The sequence below is a fragment of the Mobula hypostoma genome, chromosome 13, assembly GCF_963921235.1.
Source record: "Mobula hypostoma chromosome 13, sMobHyp1.1, whole genome shotgun sequence".
Lineage (NCBI taxonomy): Eukaryota > Metazoa > Chordata > Chondrichthyes > Myliobatiformes > Myliobatidae > Mobula > Mobula hypostoma.
In genome coordinates this window covers 89,882,064-89,901,888 of record NC_086109.1, presented here as the reverse complement: position 1 = coordinate 89,901,888, position 19,825 = coordinate 89,882,064, and the positions used below count along the sequence as shown (strand labels likewise).

The 19,825-nt window shown below is 46.1% G+C and overlaps 1 protein-coding gene across 2 annotated transcripts in view; it reads right to left on the bottom strand.

Moving 5' to 3' along the window:
• The window catches only part of itga11a (integrin, alpha 11a), a 215,769-nt gene that overhangs the window by 41,296 nt on the left and 154,648 nt on the right, over positions 1 to 19,825 (bottom strand). Inside the window, exons 19-22 of one of the 2 annotated variants that reach the window (XM_063066150.1) lie at positions 15,881 to 15,966; positions 13,543 to 13,684; positions 7,234 to 7,332; positions 725 to 801 (exon numbers count right to left, since the gene is read on the bottom strand). In XM_063066150.1, the coding sequence (XP_062922220.1) occupies positions 725 to 801; positions 7,234 to 7,332; positions 13,543 to 13,684; positions 15,881 to 15,966 (404 nt within the window). The remainder of the gene's footprint in view (positions 1 to 724; positions 802 to 7,233; positions 7,333 to 13,542; positions 13,685 to 15,880; positions 15,967 to 19,825) is intronic. The other variant, XM_063066151.1, reaches the window with a different exon arrangement.

Genomic DNA, 19,825 nt, shown 5'->3' with positions numbered 1-19,825 from the left:
CAAGAAGGAAGCATGGCCTGGATGGTGGGGGTCTTTGATGATGGGTGCTGCTTTCTTGTGGTAGTGGCGTGCTCAATGGTGGTGAAGGCTTTGCTTGTGATGGACTGGGCTGTAGAGTGGTTCACTAAGCTACAGTCAGTAGAGATGCACAGGCCAAGGGACCCATGCGTGGAAGGAAGGGAGTGAGGGCTCGAGCAACGATGGAAACCTTCCAAGAGGCCCAGGTGCTGAAGGCTTCCTGCTTGCACTGTGTGTGTGACTGGGAACACCAATGAAAGACAGCGGGCAGAGAATGCTGGAGGTAGAACTGCTGCCATTCCTGACTGGACACTCGCAGAAATCCTTCATCAGCTTGCACTTCAAGGTGGCTGAGGCACTGTTAAAAGCATCATTACTACTAGGTTTAAATCAAACTCGCTTCTTAACACCACACACAAAATGCTGGAGGAACTCAGCAGGTCAGGAAGCATCTATGGAGGGGAACAAACTGTCAATGCTTTAGGCTGAGGCCCTTTATCAGGACTGGGAAGGAAGGGGCTGGAGCCCAGAATAAGAAGCTGGGAGGGAGGGAAGAGTACAAGCTGGTAGGTGATAGGTGAGATCAGGTGAGGGGGAGGAGTGAGGAATGATGTGAGAAGCTGGGAGGTGATAGGGAGGTAAAAGGCTGAAAGGAGAGGACAGTGAGCCATGGAAGAAAGGGAAGGAGGACATAACAGTTTATTACCTGCTGGCAGTCACGATTAGTTCCACATTGTCCAGGAAGATGGAATGGCTGAACTCGAACTCCAGACGGAAAGCCACCTATGGAGATCAGAAACAACATCAGCCCAAAACGCAGAGGTGACCGATCACAGAGGACCAGCCCTGTCACCGGGGCCAGTGGGTGCAAACTCTGGCACATCAGCCTCGTCTGCAAAGGAGCCATATCCCAGGAAAGACTGAAGTCCAACCTCCCTGCATTCTTCACAGGGTTGTAAATCCTCCCTTGCCAGAGTTTCCAGGAATAATTTAATCTCTTTTTGTTTTTGAGAAGATTGGATTGAATAATTAACTTAAAGGATCAGAGACTGTGTCAACAACACAGATAAAGTTTGTTGCATGTAGGAGCTAGGTCAGCCCCGTAGAGCTAGGGTTTCCACTTGCACTCTGACACTGGTTACTGCTCCCATTGCCACGCAGTTACATTCTTAGCTCCTGATCACTGGAAATTAAATCCAGAGAACGAAAGGCAGGATTCGTCGTTCCTGAGTAGGCCCAGACCAAGAACAGTGGAAAGGTCTGATATGTCCCTGTGTGTGTAGCACCCTAATCATCTCCAGGAGGTTAACTTTACATTTATAACCAAGACTAAATCCTCTTTTCTTTCCCCCCCCCCCATGCATTCCTGTCCCTTTTATTGTGCAGACACTGATCTTTTAAACCTGCGCTGTGAACAGCAATGTTGTGGTGGGATGCCAGTGTCCTAGATTAACAAATTAGAGTCACAGAATAATACCATCACAGAAAGAGGCCCTTCAGTCCATCTTATCCATGCTAACCAAGATGCTCATCTAAGCTGGTCTCATTTATTTTATTTAGTCATACTGTGCGGAGTAGACCCAACTAAATGCACCAACTAGCAAATCATCTATTAAACACTAGCCCAGGGGTTCCTAACCTGTTTTATGCCATGGACTCCTACCATTATCTGAGGGGTCCAGGGACACTAGGTTGGGAAATCAAGCATCCTGCGGATACCCAAATCAAATTCAAATTTAATTATCATTGGAGGGTAGCAGACACCAACAGAATCAACAAACTCATTCGTAAGACCAGTGATGTTGTGGGGATGGAACTGGACTCTCTGACGGTGGTGTCTGAAAAGAGGATGCTGTCCAATTTGCATGCCATCTTGGACAATGTCTCCCGTCCACTACATAATGTACTGGTTGGGCACAGGAGTACATTCAGCAGAGACTCATTCCACCGAGATGCAGCACAGAGTGTCATAGGAAGTCAAACTTTACAACTCTTCCCTTGGAGGGTCAGACACCCTGAGCCAATAGGCTGGTCCTGGACTTATTTCCTGGCATAATTTACATATTACTATTTAATTATTTATGGTTTTATTACTATTTAATTATTTATGGTGCAACTGTAACAAAAAACAATTTCCCCCGGGATCAATAAAGTATGACTATGACTATGACATTCAACCAGACTTGAATACAGCCGAACGAAATAGAGTTTCTTTGGGACCAAGGTGCAAAATGTACACAACACATATTCAAAATAGTGAGCAAAAAAAACACATATAGAGTCCAAGATCCTGAGTGACATGTCCCGCAAATTGGTTGTACAGATTCCTGGCAGTGCGCAGCTATTGCAATCCAGCCTGTCATTCCAGTGATCAAACACTAGAGGGCAGCACTGACAGGAGCGGCCAGCCTCCAACTGAGCATGGATGCCTCACTGCCTCTGGCATCTCTTGTCTGCGCATTCGCAGAAAGAATGTACAAACTCCTTGTAGCTGGCACCGGAATTGAACTCCAAATTCCGGAAAGCCCGAACTGTAATAACATTGCATTAACCATAATGCTACCATGGCATCTACATACTCTGCAGATACTGATCCTTTAGACTTGTGCTGTGAACAATGGTGTGGTAGCTGGGTTCCAACATACTAGATTAACAATGTAGAGTCACAGAGCAATGCAGCAGAGATACAGGCCCTTCGGTCCATCTCATCCGTGCCAACCAATATGCCCATCTCAGCTGTTCCAATTTGCCCACATTTGGCCCATATCCATCTGTACTTATCCAAATGTCCTTTAAATATCAATATTGTAATACCAGGTTCAGGAATAGTTATTACCCAACAACATCAGGCTCCTGAACCAGAGAGGATAACTTCACTTAACACTGATTCTACAACCTACAGACTCACTTTCAGAGATCATGATGATGACTGAGAACATGAATTGTAAAGGATCCCTGAAAGTGAGTCTGTAGGTTGTAGGATCAGTTCAGAATTGTGTTGTCAAGTTAGTATTATTATGTGCTGTGTCGCATGGCGTGGGCGATCACAGTCTTTGACCATGATTGTTCCTGGCAAATCTTTCTGCAGAAGTGGCTTTGTATTGCCTTCTTCTGGGCAGTGCCTTTTCAAGTCGGGTGACCCCAGCCATTATCAATGCTCTTTAGAGATTGTCTGCCAGGTGTCAGTGGTCGCATAACCAGGACTTGTGATGTGTACCGGCTGCTCGTACGACCATCCACCACCTGCTCCCATGACTTCACATGACCCTGACTGGTGGTGGGGGGCTCAGCAGGTGCTACACCTTGTCCAAGGGTGCCCTGCAGGCTAGTGGAGGGAAGGAGCACCTTACACCTCTTCGGTTAGAGATGCATTTCTACACCCCACCACCCTATGTTCTCAGTATTCATCTTTTATTGGCACAGTTTGGCTTGTTTTGTACATTGGTCGTTTGTCAGTCTTTACTTATGTATAATTTTTTGTAAATTCTGTTGTATTTCTTTATTTTCCTGTAAACGCCTGCAAGAAAATGAATCTCAAGGTAGTATATAGTGAGATATATGTACTTTGACTTTGATCTAATATATATATGAACATAGCTTGATCATAAATTTACTTTGAACACCTCACCTGCTTTCTCTGGCAGGTCGCTCCATATGCACACCATCCTCCGTGTAAAGAAGTCACCTCCTTCGTGAGGAGGAGTTTCTGTAGCCAGAATGTGGTGAATCTGTGGAATTCATTACCACAGATGGCTGTGGCGGCCAAGTCATTAGGTGCATTTAAAGTGGAGGTTGATAGGGTCTTAATTAGTCAGGGTGTGAAAGATTACAGGGACAGTGCATGAGATAGGGGTTGAGAGGGATAATAAATCAGCCATGGTGGAATGGTGGTGCGGATTCAGTGTGGACTGACTGGCCTAATTCTGCCGTTATGTCTTATGGTCTCAAATCTTTTTTTTTTGGCGTGTGCCCACGTGCGTGCGTGCGCGTCTGTGCATGTGTCCATGATGATGTCTTTTTCATAGCTTTTATGAGGCGCGGAGCGAGAGAGGGAGACTGTGTGGCGCGCCATCCCACCCCACCCCCCCACACAGACACCCTCGCAGTACTTTCCTCTTATTTTACGAGGCCGAGTTGCGATCTCGACACTCAACTTGGCACGGATGGAAAGCGTACTCAGGAGCTGACCCAACTAGTTTCAAACCCGGGAACCTCTGCTCCCGGATCCGGCGCCGATGTCGTTGCGCCACCAGCCGTCCCATGCTCTTAAATCTTTACTATCTCTTCTTAACCCTATGTCCTATGCCCTCTAGTTTTTTGATTTCCATTTCCTGGAGAAAACAGACTGTGTGCATTCCCTCTATCTCTGTCCTTCATGATTTTACATACCTCTATAGAGTTACTCTAAATGTTACTGCTTCCTTAAGGTTGTCATAGCCAGGGGAGGTACTGAGCATAAGCTCTCACTATCTATCAAATGCTCCCAAAGGTGTGCATCTCAAATAGCCTCTGACAACCAAGTCCAGCTCCTGCCCTTCACATGTAGCTTAGCTACTTAGCCCAGTGGAACCATTTCTATCAACAGGAGAAGAGGCAAAGCTGGGTTACTGGCACCTTAAGACCAGTCGCTTCAGGCAGTTGGAGTTCATCAGCTGTGGTTGGCAGCTCACCTAGGAGAAGAAAAACTCTGATCCCAAACCTTTGCTGTCTTGTGGCTTTACCCACCCAAGGGGAAGGCTTCAGGAGTAACACCAAGGAAAAATCTGGAGATGGGGTCCTACTTTGAATTTAATGCTGACTGGCAGTTCCTTCAGCGCTGCAGTTGCCAGTATGTGTCTGTCTCTGCCGTTCCTTTGGATTCATCAGATGCATGGAGAGGAGAAGCCTTCTGCATGGGCAGCAGCTTGCTTTCCATATTGTACTGCACTGGCTTGCGTATCACAGACAGCTGTGACGTAACATCCATGGTCGATCTCGACCAACAGATGGCCTCAAGGATAGAGTTATCCCTCAGACTAAATGCTCTAATTAGTCTCCTACATACAATTTAATGACAAGAATTCAAATCCCACCTCACAGCTGGGAAATTGAATGATCAGTTGCCGTGACGACTGGGTAGTGGTGAGAAGCCATCGAGGTCATTCTTGTGAGGATCGGAGGTGTTTGCTACCACCCTTAGACCTGTAGTCTACATGTGACTCCAGACCCACCGTGGTGTAATTAACTCTTAACTACCTCCTAAAGTAGTTTAATGAGGCACTCAATTACACCAAAACTACAGTGATAAAAAAATAACAGCAGACTACAATGTCACAATAATACACTATACAATATTCACACTGCATACAACACACTATGTACAGTTTCAAGTTAAAATACAACTATTACTTTTTACAAGAGACAGAAGGGCCTATGCTATATCTCTGAATACAATAATACACACGAGCTCCGCCATTCCCCGAGATGCCCCATTGTTCCCGTGGACATCACATGCTCTTTCTCCAGAGTCATCAGGTCATGCATGTAACGATAGAAGCGGAGCAGGCAGTCAGATTGGGCAGAATGCACAAACTCTCTTTCCCCAGCAGTCGTTACTGTCTGATCCTGGCCATTACATACCCAACCTTCCTGCAGTTTCTTCTGCCATCAGGTACTAAAACCCAGCAATCTGAGCCTCTACTTCTCCCGAAATTGTTTCCTGCATTTGCAAAATCTTTTGAAACTTCTCTCTTTTCCCTAATACCCTCCTGACCCATCAATGAGTCACTGTTAACAGGTTGCCAATGTTAATTAGGTGTAAGGGTCCCATTGCGGTACTAGAGAGCTATTTCCATACCCAGGATATTCATTTCCAGGACACTGTGGGACTCTGGGGCAGTCCCTTGTGTTTCCACAAGGGAGACATGAATATCTCGTCAGCTTGTACTAACCTACATAGTGATAGAGAAATATGACACGGAAACAGGCCCTTCAGCCCATCGAGACCATGCTGACCTTTGAACGCCTTCTTATATAATTTGACACCGTCCCTTCTAGAACGTAGAACACTACAGCACAGCGCAGGCTCTTTGGCCCACAATGTTGAGTCGATCTTTTAACCTACTCTAAGATCAATCTAACCCTTCCCTCATACAGAGCTCCATATTGTTCTATCATCCATGTGCCTATCTACGAGTTTCTTTAATCCCCCTAACGCATCTGCCTGTACCACCAGCACTGGGAGGGCATTCTCTTACCTCTGATATCCCACCCCAGTCCCCGCATACTTTTGATGGTGGGGTAGAGATATGTCTCTACCAAAGGAGGTGTAAGGTGCTCCTTCCTTCTGCTGGCCTGCAGGTCACCCTTGGGCAAGGTGTTGCACGTGCTTAGCCCCCGATCAGGGTCAAGTGAAACCACGGGAGCAGGAAGTGGATGGTCATATGAGCAGCTGGTGCACATCAGAAGTCCTGGTTATGTGACCACTGACGCCAGACAGACAATCTCTGAAGAGTGCTGATAAGGGCTGGGGTCACCCGTCTTCTAAAGACACTGCCCAGAAGGCAATGGCAAACCACTTCTGCAGAAAAATTTGCCAAAAACAATCATGGTCATAGAAAGACCATGATTGCCCACGTCATAAGACACAGCACAGAACGGACGAACAAACAAGCTTTCCTCCAATCACCTTAAAATTATACCCACTACTGCCCTGGAAATTAATTCTCCCCACATTTTGATAAAAACTTCTAGGCATGTGGCCAAGTGGTCAAGGCGTTCGTCTAGTGATCTGAAGGTCGCTAGTTTGAGCCTCAGCTGTGGCAGTGTGTTTGTGTCCTTGAGCAAGGCACTTAATTATACATTGCTCTAGTGCCTGTGCGAGGAGTGGCGTCCCACACAGACTTCCAATCTGCACCTTGTAAGGCATGAAAATGCCCGACGCAGGCCTCAAGGTCTGAGTTGATGTTCCCTTCCCTCCCCTTCTAGCTCCCCCAATCCTCCACCAGGGTCAATTTACAGTGGCCAATTAAGCTACCACCCTGCGTTATCTCAGGATGTGGAAGGAAAGTAGAGCAGCACATGCTCACAGAGTGTAACGTACAGCCTCCACACCGACAGTGCCCAGGGTCAGGATTGGAGCCATGCCTCTGGTGCTGTGGGGGAATGGATGTGCTGGCCACGATACCCTGTTCTTCAATGAGAACGTGATCCTGGCCCGTAGAATAAGCCTCTCACCTTGGACTGGGACCTGAACACCGGGTAAGCGACCGCACACACTTTGCTCTGGTGCCGGTTTTCCAACATGTTGCAGTCAATTTTCATATCGGAATCATCCTGTAATAAGAAGAGGTAAAGTAGAAGGTGAGGCATTGCCTCATTACAGAGGGAGGCCTGTGGAAGGGGCATGCAGAGGATGTTTCCAATAGTGGGAGAGTCTAGGACTAGACAGTACAGCCTCAGAATACTAGGACATCCTTTTAGAACAGAGATGAGGAGGAATTTCTTTAGCCAGATGGTGGTAAATTCATTGCCACAGATGGCTGTGGAAGCCAAGTCATTAGGTATAGTTAAAGCGGAGGTTGATAGCTTCTTGATTGGTAAGGGTGTCAAAGGTTACGGGGAGGAAGAGGAGAGTAAGGTTGAGAGGGTATAGAACCAGCCATAATGGAATGGTGTAGTAAACTTGATGGGCTGAATGGCCCCATTCTGCTCCTACGTCTCATGGTCTTAAGGACTTTAAGTGAGTGACAGTCTGTGGAGTGTGGGGAATCAGCTGGTCGGGCAACATCCGTGGGAGGAAAGGGACTGTCGAGACCCTGCGTCAGGACCTGGATGCATCCTGACGTGGGTCTACAACTGAACCGCGACCTCAGTATATTTCTGTCCAATGCGCCATCCCAATGCAGGCTGTGTGCGGCGTAGCACTCAATGCAGCAGCTGCATCTGACCGTTCAACAGTCAGCATTCTTTCCAAGTAATCAGCATCCCTATAAAACCTCTCAGCTCAATCCACGAAGCACAGCTTCACATTACCCAACTTTGGCAGGGGTAGTTTCATAATGACGATTCATTGTACATGGTTAAGTTATTTTAATACTACTTGATTACAGTGCTTATAAAATTGACCTATTTAAAGGAAAATGTTCTTGTCGATGAAGGGGATTGTGGTGGACAGGAGGTAGGGGGCTGCCGACAATTCCAACGGCAGCTCTCCAACCACCACTTGCCATTTGTATAAACTCAAGAGATTCTGCAGATGCTGGAACAGAGCAACACACACAAAATGCTGGAGGAACTCAGCAGGTCAGACATCACAAACAGTTTCGGGCTGAGGGTCTTCATCAGAACTGTTCAATTTATGATGGTTTTAAGGAGAGGGTCCAGAGGATGTTCACTAGAATGATCTCGGCAATGAAAGGGTTAACACATTTAGCATGTTAGCATTTATTTTGAGAGGACCCAGGATATAGAACATAGAATAGTACAGCACAATACAGGCCCTTCGGCCCACAATGTTGTGCCGACCCTCAAACCCTGCCTCCCATATAAGCCCCCACCTTAGATTCCTCCATATACCTGTCTAGTAGTCTCTTAAACTTCACTAGTATATCTGCCTCCACCACTGACTCAGGCAGTGCATTCCACGCACCAACCACTTTCTGAGTAAAAAACCTTCCTCTAATATCCCCCTTGAACTTCCCACCCCTTACCTTAAAGCCATGTCCTCTTGTATTAAGCAGTGGTGCCCTGGGGAAGAGGCACTGGCTATCCACTCTATCTATTCCTCTTATTATCTTGTACACCTCTATCATGTCTCCTCTCACCCTCCTTCTCTCCAAAGAGTAAAGCCGTAGCTCCCTTAATCTCTGATCATAATGCATACTTTCTATACTAGGCAGCATCCTGGTAAATCTCCTCTGTACCCTTTCCAATGCTTCCACATCCTTCCTATAGTGAGGTGACCAGAACTGGAAATAATACTCCAAGTGTGGCCTAACCAAAGTTTTATAGAGCTGCATCATTACATCGCGACTCTTAAACTCTATCCCTCGACTTATGAAAGCTAACACCCCATAAGCTTTCTTAACTATCCTATCTACCTGTGAGGCAACTTTCAGGGATCTGTGGACATGTACCCCGAGATCCCTCTGCTCCTCCACACTACCAAGTATCCTGCCATTTACTTTGTACTCTGCCTTGGAGTTTGTCCTTCCAAAGTGTACCACCTAACACTTCTCCAGGTTGAATTCCATCTGCCACTTCTCATCCCACTTCTGCATCCTATCAATGTCTCTCTGCAATCTTTGACAATCCTCTACACTATCTACAACACCACCAACCTCTGTGTCGCCTGCAAACTTGCCAACCCACCCTTCTACCCCCACATCCAGGTCGTTAATAAAAATCACGAAAAGTAGAGGTCCCAGAACAGATCCTTGTGGGACACCACTAGTCACAATCCTCCAATCTGAATGTACTCCCTCCACCACCACCCTCTGCCTTCTGCAGGCAAGCCAATTCTGAATCCACCTGGCCAAACTTCCCTGGATCCCATGCCTTCTAACTTTCTGAATAAGCCTACCGTGTGGAACCTTGTCAAATGCCTTACTAAAATCCATATAGAACACATCCACTGCACTACCCTCATCTATATGCCTGGTCACCTCCTCAAAGAACTCTATCAGGCTTGTTAGACACGATCTGCCCTTCACAAAGCCATGCTGACTGTCCCTGATCAGACCATGATTCTCTAAATGCCTATAGATCCTATCTCGAAGAATCTTTTCCAACAGCTTTCCCACCACAGACGTAAGGCTCACTGGTCTATAATTACCCGGACTATCCCTACTACCTTTTTTGAACAAGGGAACAACATTCGCCTCCCTCCAATCCTCCGGTACCATTCCCGTGGACAATGAGGACATAAAGATCCTAGCCAGAGGCTCAGCAATCTCTTCTGTCGCCTCGTGGAGCAGCCTGGGGAATATTCCATCAGGCCCCGGGGACTTATCTGTCCTAATGTATTTTAACAACCCCAACACCTCCTCTCCCTTAATATCAGCATGCTCCAGAACATCAACCTCACTCATATTGTCCTCACCATCATCAAGTTCCTTCTCATTGGTGAATACCGATGAGAAGTATTCATTGGGACTTCGCTCACTTCCACAGCCTCCAGGCACATCTTCTCACCTTTATCTCTAATCGGTCCTACCTTCACTCCTGTCATCCTTTTTTTCTTCACATAATTGAAGAATGCTTTGGAGTTTTCCTTTACCCTACTCGCCAAGGCCTTCTCATGCCCCCTTCTTGCTCTTCTCAGCCCCTTCTTAAGCTCCTTTCTTGCTTCCCTATATTCCTCAATAGACCCATCTGATCCTTGCTTCCTAAACCTCGTGTATGCTGCCTTCTTCCACCTGACTAGATTTTCCACCTCACTTGTCACCCATGGTTCCTTCACCCTACCATTCTTTATCTTCCTCACTGGGACAAATTTATCCCTTACATCCCGCAAGAGATCTCTAAACATCGACCACATGTCCATAGTACATTTCCCTGCAAAAACATCATCCCAATTCACACCCGCAAGTTCTAGCCTTATAGCCTCATAATTTGCCTTTCCCCAATTAAAAATTTTCCTGTCCTCTTTGATTCTATCCTTTTCCATGATAATTATAAAGGCCAGGGAGCGGTGGTCACTGTCCGCCAGATGCTCACCCACTGAGAGATCTGTGACCTGACCCGGTTCATTACCTAGTACTAGATCTAGTATGGCATTCCCCCTGGTCGGCCTGTCCACATACTGTGACAGGAATCCATCCTGGACACACTTAACAAATTCTGCCCCATCTAAACCCTTGGAACTAATCAGGTGCCAATCAATATTAGGGAAGTAAAAGCAAGGAAGTAATGTTGAAGATTTAGAAGGCACTGGTGAGGCTTCATTTGGAATATTGCGAGCAGTTTTGGGCCCCTTATCTAAAAGGTGTGCTGACACTGGAGATGGTTCACAGGAGGTTCACAAGAATGATTCTGGTAAAGTAAGAGTTACCATATGAGAAATGATTGACGGCTCTGGGCCCGTACTCACTGCATGTCAGAAGAATGAAACCTATCAAAAGTTGAAAGGCCCAGAGAGAGAGGATGTGACGAGGATTTTTTCCTTTGGTGGGGGAGCCGAGGACCAGAGGAGCTCAAAATAGAGGGACGTCCATTTAGAACAGAGATGAGGAGGAATTTCTTTAGCCAGAGAGTGGTGAATCTGTGGAACTTGTTGCCACAAGCAGCCATGGAGGCCAAGTCATTGGGTACATTTAAAGCAGAGGTTGATAGATTCTTGATTATTCAGGGCATGAAGGGTTACAGGGAGAAAGCAGGAGACTGAGGCTGAGAGGGAAATGGATTGGCCATGATGAAATGGAGGAGCAGACTCGATGGGTCAAATGGCCCTATTCTACTCCTACATCTTATTGGTTATCGTCTTATATGAGGAGCATTTGTTGGCTCTGGGCCTGTACTCACTGGAGTTTAGATCAATTAGGAGGGATCTCATTGAAACCTAGCAAATATTGAGAGTCCTCGATAGAATCGATGCGGAAAGAATGCCCCAGGTCTCAGGATATAAGGATTGGATGCGGCGGAATTTCTTTAACCAGAGGGTGGTGAATCTGTGGAATGTACTGCCACAAACAAGCTGTGGAGGCCAATTTATTGGGTATATTGGAAGTGGAGGTTAATAGGTTCTTGGTTAGTAAGGGCATCAAAGATTACAGGGGTTGAGAAGGCTAATAATTCAGACATGATGGAATGGCAGAGCAGACTCGATGGGCTGAATGGCCTAATTCTTCTCCTATGTCAGATGGTCTTACTTATCTGGTGCCTTTAAGGGAGAGGTTTTGGGGTACTTGAAGATAAATGATAAAATAGGCCGAAGTCAGCATAGTTTCCTTAAGGAGAAATCTTGCCTGTTGGAATCCTTTGAGGAAATAACAAGCGGGATAGACAAAGGAGAGTCAGTGGATGTTGCTTACTTAGATTTTCAGAAGGCCTTCGACAAGGTGCTGCACGTGAGGCTGCTCAACAAATAAGGGAACATTGTATCACAGGAAAGATACTAGCATAGATAGAAGATGAGTTGACTGGCAGGATCAAAGAATGGGAATAAAGGGGGTCTTTTCTGGTAGGCTGCTGGTGACTAGTGGTGTTCTGCAGGGGTCTGTGTTGGGACCACTTCCTTTCATGTTATATGTCAATGATTTGGATGATGGAATTGATGGCTTTGTGGATGATATGAATATAGGTGGAGGGGCAGATAATGTTGAGGAAGCCGATAGTTTGGGGAAGGACTTATACAGATTGGGAGAATGGGCAAAGAAGTGGCAGACGGAATATAGTGTAGGGAAGTGTATAGTCATGTACTTTGGAATAAGGAATAAAGGCATAGACTATTTTCTAGATGGGAAGAAAAATTCAGAAATTGGAGGTGCAAAGGGACTGGGGAGCCCTTCTGCTGGATTCCCTAAAGATTAACTTTACTTTATTGTCGCCAAACAATTGATACTAGAGCGTACAATCATCACAGTGATATTTGATTCTGCGCTTCGCGCTCCCTGGAGTACAAATCAATAGTAAATAGTAAAAATTTAAATTATAAATCATAAATAGAAAATAGAAAAGGGAAAGTAAGGTGGTGCAAAAAACTGAGAGGCAGGTCCGGATATTTGGAGGGTACGGCCCAGATCCGGGTCAGGATCCGTTCAGCAGTCTTATCACAGCTGGAAGGAAGCTGTTCCCAAATCTGGCCGTACGAGTCTTCAAGCTCCTGAGCCTTCTCCCGGAGGGAAGAGGGACGAAAAGTGTGTTGGCTGGGTGGGTCGTGTCCTTGGTTATCCTGGCAGCACTGCTCCGACAGCGTGCGGTGTAAACTTGTAGGTTGAGTCAGTGGTAAGGAAGACAAATGTGGCGTCAGCATTCATTTTGTGAGGACTAGAATATAAAAGCATGGAAGTGATGCAGAGGCTTACTAAGGCATTGGTCAGACCACACTTGGAGTGTTGTGAACAGCCCTTACTTAACAAAAAACGTGCCAGCGTTAGAGAAGGTCCAGAGGAGGTTCACAAGAACGATTCAGGCCATGAAAGGGTTAATGCACGAGGAGCGTTTGTAGGGATTTCAGATACGCTGAGGTGGATTAAAGAACAAGTTATAGGCCAAAAAGGAGGACAAATTACTGGAGCTGGTTACAAACTTTCATCTTCTTTGTAAGAAAACAGCCTAATCCTTCAAGGTTGTGCTGGCTTTGTATTGGAATGTGAAAACAGCCCAGGAGAATTGTGTTCGTGAACTTATGCCCTGTGGATTTTTGTTACAGCTTTTGATTGCTCCACTCTTAGGAACGTAACATATGGAATTCTGCATTGATGGTTTAATCATCATGGTATGCTGTGTCAGTAGGTGAATGTTATAGAGCTGCAGGTGGTTGGGTGGTTTATCACAGGGAAGGATGCTGATGGGAGTTATTGAGGTTGTAGAGAGGCCACTCACCTTCTGTGTGAGGCTTGAAAATTGCAGGTTCCTGGAGAAAGTGATGTTGAGTGTGGTGCTGTAGGCATTCTCCCGCTTATTCTCCAGCCAGCTGTCCACGACCAACCTCCGCCGCGTGTCCTGAATAGTGTAGGGAAACTGGCTGCAAAAGACCCAAGCCATGGGTTGCTGGGATGGCAGGTAAATTCACTGATGATTTGCTATCTTCTTAACCAATCTCAGGTAAATTGTTTCAAACTCCAAAGTTATAGAGTCATAGTCATAGAGCACCACAGCACAAAGAACTACACCACAGCCCATTTATTGCAGGCTGAACTGATCTTCTGCCTAGCTCTGTCTACCTGCACCTGAACCGCACATCTCCAAACTTTCCCATCCACGTACTTATCCAGACTTTTCTTAAATGTTACAGGGAACTTGTAATGAGTTCTTTGGGCCTGCACAGGGCACCAGAGTGTGTTGGGGTCTGAGGGTTTTAGAGTTCCTGTTGTTTAACGAAGGTCATTAATCGTTTAGAGTTCTTTTTTCCACAAGTGACTTGCTCTTTGTAATGTGGACTCCTGGTACTTTCCCACTAATCTGACGATTCTACATCTCACCTATACACATGTATTGTGAGTTCAGTGCAAAAGTCTTAGGCACGTGCTGTCTATATAGCTAGAATGTCCAAGAATTTTGCACAGTACTGTAATTGTCAACGTGGAGTGGAGAGCAAGTTTGTAAATCTGGCGAATGCAAAAGATGTTGGGAACGGCGAGGGTGGAGGGGGGTGGGACAGGTGACACAGAAGGAATGACAGGGGTGGGGGTGGTGCGGGGTATAGACATACCCAGCCCTGAGACACCAGGCAAAATCATTTGATTCCGAACAACTGGTTTATTGATCATTACAGAATGTCTCTCTGGTGCTCCCACTCCCTCCCCTTTACCAAGCCTTGATTCCCCTCTCCCTGCCCCCTTCCCACTCTCAGTCTGCAATAGAGACCCACATCAGAATCAGGTTTATCATCACTCACATATGCCATGAAATTTGTTTTTTTTTTGTGGCAGCAGTACAGTGCAACACATAAAATTAGTACAGTACTGTGTAAAAAGTCTTGGGCAGCCTAGCTCTCTATATATTGTACATTGAAACATGTAGTGAGATATGCTTTTTTGCATTAACAATCAACACTATCTAAGGATGTGCTGGGGGTAGCCTGCAAGGGTTTTTATGTATTATGGTGCCAAGAGAGTATGCCCACAATGTTCACAGAACAGCACAAGTAACAGCAGCGACAATAGTAACACAATTACAACAGCAAAATAATCCCCTTTTCTCCCTACAACCCACCCACCCACTCACAAAGACAGGCCTCTCTTCCCAGGACAGGACGCCTCTCAGACTCCTGTCTCCAGCCTCCAGTGGACTCCATGGACCTGCCAACGCGGGGAGGAGGTTCACTCGCTGTCATCGTGGCTGGTTTCTTTTCACAGCACTAGCCAACCAGACATCCACCCTCAGAGACTGCTGGGTCTCGAGCACGGAACGGGGTACTAGACTCTATAGTCCCTCACATTCCTGTCCCTGAACCCTTACCTAACCCCTAGCTCCCTCCTAGTTTCCTCCCTGAGTGACATCTGAGGCTACAATTTGGTTTATCCAGTTCTGATTTTAAAAGACACAGCAAGGCTCTGAAACAGTCTCACTGTTGTGTGGGTGAAGGTGGCTCTCTGTCTTCGCCAGAGTGGGTCTGGAACTTGAATAAATTTATCCTTAAATGTATCCAGCCCAACTCAGGCCAGCTCAGTATCGGCTCAATGCTGTAAAGCTCTTCTCCAGTAAAACAGCCTTTTGATCCTCGCTGCCTGGGCTCACACAGCAATAAAAGTAGATCCAGAGGCAGTGGGTGAGCAGATCAGCGCTTTTAAATTGGATGAAAATTCCTCAAAGGCTCCCTCGTCCCAGGCAGCACGATAGCGAAGTGGTCCGCGTAATGCTTTACAGCACCAGCGACCCTGGTTCAATTCCCGCCGCTGGCTGTAAGGAGCTTGTGCGTTCTCCCCGTGTCCCTGTGGGTTTCCCCCACGTGCTCTGGTTTCCTCCCACGATCCAAAGACGCATGGGTTAGGGTTAGAGGGTCGTTGGGCTGGAAGTGGGATGGCACTTGTGGGCTGCCCTCAATAGGTCTTCAGACTGTGTTGGTCATTGACGTAAAGGACACATTTCACTCTATGTTTCAATGTACTCACAGCAAATAAAACTAATACTTCTATCTTTTAATCTTTTATATGGTCTTCTCGATTGCGCTCACAATCGTGTTAGAAGATGTAGATTCCCGCTGTGGCTGACTACCCACCTGCTACCATAGATGTCAGTACGAGCTCGTAGGGACAGGTCTGGCACGCAGTGTTCATCCTCGCCACAGTCGCTCCAGAAGCCAACCTGTGGTGGAAACACATCCAAAAATTAGCCATTCCAGTCTTAGTTTAATTTATTATTATCATCACCGAGATAAAATTAAAACGCATACTGTTCATTCAAAGTAAGTTTATTATCTAAGTACATATATGTCACCATATACAACCCTAAGATTCATTTTCTTGTGGGTATACTCAGTAAATCCATAATAGAGTAATAACCATAACAGAACCAATGAAAGACTACACCAATGGGCATTTAACCAGTGAGCTAAGGACAATTCACGTTACAAGTACAAAAAAAGGTAATAATAATAAATAAATAAGCAATAAATATTGAGACCATGCGATGAAGAGTCCTTGAGAGGAAGTCCATAGATAGTGGGAACATTTCAATGATGGGGTGAGTGAAATTGAGTGAAGTTATCCTCTCTGGTTTCAAGAGCCTGATAGCTGAGGGGTAATAACTGTTCTTGAACCTGGTGGTGAGGGTCCTGAGGCTCTAATGCCTTCTTCCTGATGGCAGCAATGAGAAGAGAGCATGGTCTGTGTGTTGGGGGTCCCTGATGATGGATGCTGCTTTCCTGGGACAGCGCTCCATGTAGATGTGCTCAATAGTGTGGGGAGGGTTTTACCTGTGATGGACTGGGCCATAACCATTACTTTTTACAGGATTTTCCATTCAAGGGCATTGGTGCTTCCATTACCAGGCTGTGATGCAGCCAGTCCATATCCATCAAACATACAGTGAAATGCATTGTTTGCATTAGCAACATCTCCTAGGGATGTGCCGGGCGCAAGCCCGCAAGTGTTGCCACACATTCTGGTGCCAACATTGGATGCCCACAATGTTCAGCGGAACAACATAAGCAACAATAACACAACTACAGCAACAAAACAAAAGAAAAACGATAACAACAAAGCAAACCCCTTTCCTCCCTTGCATGTGCCCACCACTGATTCACACACATGAGCCAGACTCCAGCTCCAGGACAGGCTGCCTCTGTGCCTCCAAACCCACAGTCCTCTGCCCCAGACTCGCAAATGTCAAGCCTCTGACTTCCAGACACGCCATCAAGCCTCCAGCTTGTGGACATTGGGCCTCTGGCTTAAGGTGGGGAGAAGTGGATGGGGTGAGTGGAGACTGATTATAACACTCTCAGATCTGCCCCCCGGGGGTTGTACTGAACCCCAGGCCGATATGCCAAGACCAATAGCTCAGTTTAACCAGTACAACGCCTCTCTATTTCTGGGAAGATGTAGCTGCAAAAAGGAGTTAACAAGCTACTGTTGCACAGAAAAAAAATACTTTAAACCATTATAGAGTGGTGTTGAAGTATTGTATAAATCCATGTGTTTTATACAAGTTCAGCTAACTCAGCCCAAATTGCAATGAGACCTTGGATTTCCAAATGGCACTGTGCCACACCATAGGGTGTCCATGAATACCGAGTCCTCAGGGGGTGATTAGAACACACAGACTGTAGAAGTTACGTGTGACACTGGCCAGAATCCTCTCTAAATTCAGCCATTGGAAGAGTGGTGGAAGTGGAAAGCTGAACAACTGCCCAGGCTGATGAAATCCGCATGAAATGTGCTACATTCTGGAATCTGAGACCATCAGTCAACCAGCTCTCAGGTACCTGGGGTGTAGTGGAGACTGGGGGAGGAATGGAGGACTGTGGGGAGAGAGGCATTGTGGAGTGAAGCATCTCCCACAAGACTGATGCCATGCCTTGAACAGCAGCCAAGGACTGAAATCATCGCAAACTCTTCGTGCCAAGACACATAATCCAGCTCTCCTTGTGAAAGTCAGACAGGCACATTGGGGAATTTTATAGTGGGTTCCTGTTTATCGTTAAACCAGTGCGAGTCCCCTCACAGACTGCATTACCTGCCTAATGTTTGCACTTAGCTGCACAACTGTGACTGCCCTTTTAAAGGAATGCCAGAGAGATAGAATCCTCTTTCAATTTACTGCCTGTTGGGCTGACGAATTCATTTTTAAACAATACATTAATTATTCATTAAAAGCTTATTACTTACATTAAAAGTTGAGCATGTACATTATTTTCAACTTATCAGCCGAGCCATCATATGCACAAAGTTGAGAAAAACAGAAGGAGAAGGCCTTTTGGCCCCTCAAGTTTTCTCCTTTCAATGTTAGCAAAGTTGATGATCCACATTCAATGCCTTGTACCCTAACCTCTTATATCTCCTGCACCTAGAAACCACCCAACTCTTGTATTCAGTGATTTGGTTTCCATTGCTTCCTTTGCTGGAGATTTCCACAGCTTCACTTCTCTCTGGGAAGAAAAGTTTCTTCCCATTTCTGTCCTAACTGACTTGTCCCTCATACTGTGAACCTCTGGTACTGAACTGACAGCCATTCAGAACGTCCTTTCTGCACTTCATCTGGTATACAAAATTATGCAGGGTATAGATAGGGTGGTCCGGCCAGTGGTGTAGTGGCATCAGCACTGGACTTCAAGGCAGATGGCCCTGAGTTCGAATCCAGCCACGTCCCAACCTGGGCAGCAGCAGTATCTGCGTGGAAGGAAGGCCTGGCAATCTACTTCCACGTCTTGCCACGACAACTAAACTATCCACAGGGTTGCCGTGAGTCAACAACGACTCGACGGCACTCAACAATACAATAGAAAGGGTAAATTCAAGCACTGAGGTCGGGTGAGATTGGAATTACAGGTCAAGAGTTAAGGGTGAAATGTGAAATTTTTAAGGGAATCTTGGGGGGGGCACTTTTTCACTCTGAGGGTGATGAGTGTGTGCAACGAGCTGCCAGCAGAAATGGTGGATTTGGGTAAGATTTCAACACGTGACCAAGTGGTTAAAGCATTGAACTAGCAATCTGAAGGTCGTGAGTTCGAGCCCCAGCCGAGGCAGCGTGTTGTGTCCTTGAGCAAGGCCCTTAATCACACATTGCTCTGTGATGACACCGGTGCCAAGCTGTATGGGTCCTAATTCCCTTCCCTTGGACAACATTGGTGTTGTGGAGAGGAGAGACTTGCAGCATGGGCAACTGCTGGTCTTCCATACAACCTTGCCCAGGCCTGGGCCTGGAGAGTGAAGACTTTCCAGGTGCAGATCCATGGTCTCGCAAGACTAACGGATGCCTTTCTTTCAACATTTAAGAGAAGTTTGGAAGGTTCCATGGATGGGAGTGGAATAGAGGGCTGTGGTTTCGGTGCAGGTCAATGGGACTAGGCAGACTAATAGATCAGTATGGATTAGACAGGCTGAAGGGCCTGTCTCTGTGCCTTGACTATGACTGTTACTCTGGCATATGTCGTGAAATTTGTTGTTTTTTTGGCGCACAAGGGGAGCAAGACTTGGCCACCACTCCCTAATAGTCATACAAAAATATGTGTGATAATAGATTAACTCACACGTGTTTGCTCCACATTAATAAAATTTTGAGTTCACCAAAAACTAGATTTAAATTCTTCTGCACAACCCTGGACCTAGAGAGAACTAGTTGACGGTTTGCATAAATCTGACAGTTTTATGTTCAATCTGCTAATGAGTAACAAAAAAAAACATACAATCAGCAGCCACTTTATTATGTACACCTGCTCGTTAATGCAAATATCTAATCAGCCAATCATCTGGCAGCAACTCAACGCATAAAAGCATGCAGATGTGGTCAAGAGGTTCAGTTGTTGTTCGGACCAAACATCAGACTGGGGAACAAATATGATCTATGTGACTTTGACTGTGGGGTGAATGCCATATGGTGTGGTTTGAGTATCTCAGAAACTGTTGATCTGCTGGGATTTTCATGCACAACAGTCTCTAGTGTTTACAGAGAATGGTGCAAAAAAAATCAACAAAAAAAAAACAGTTAGGGGCAGTTCCGTGGGTGA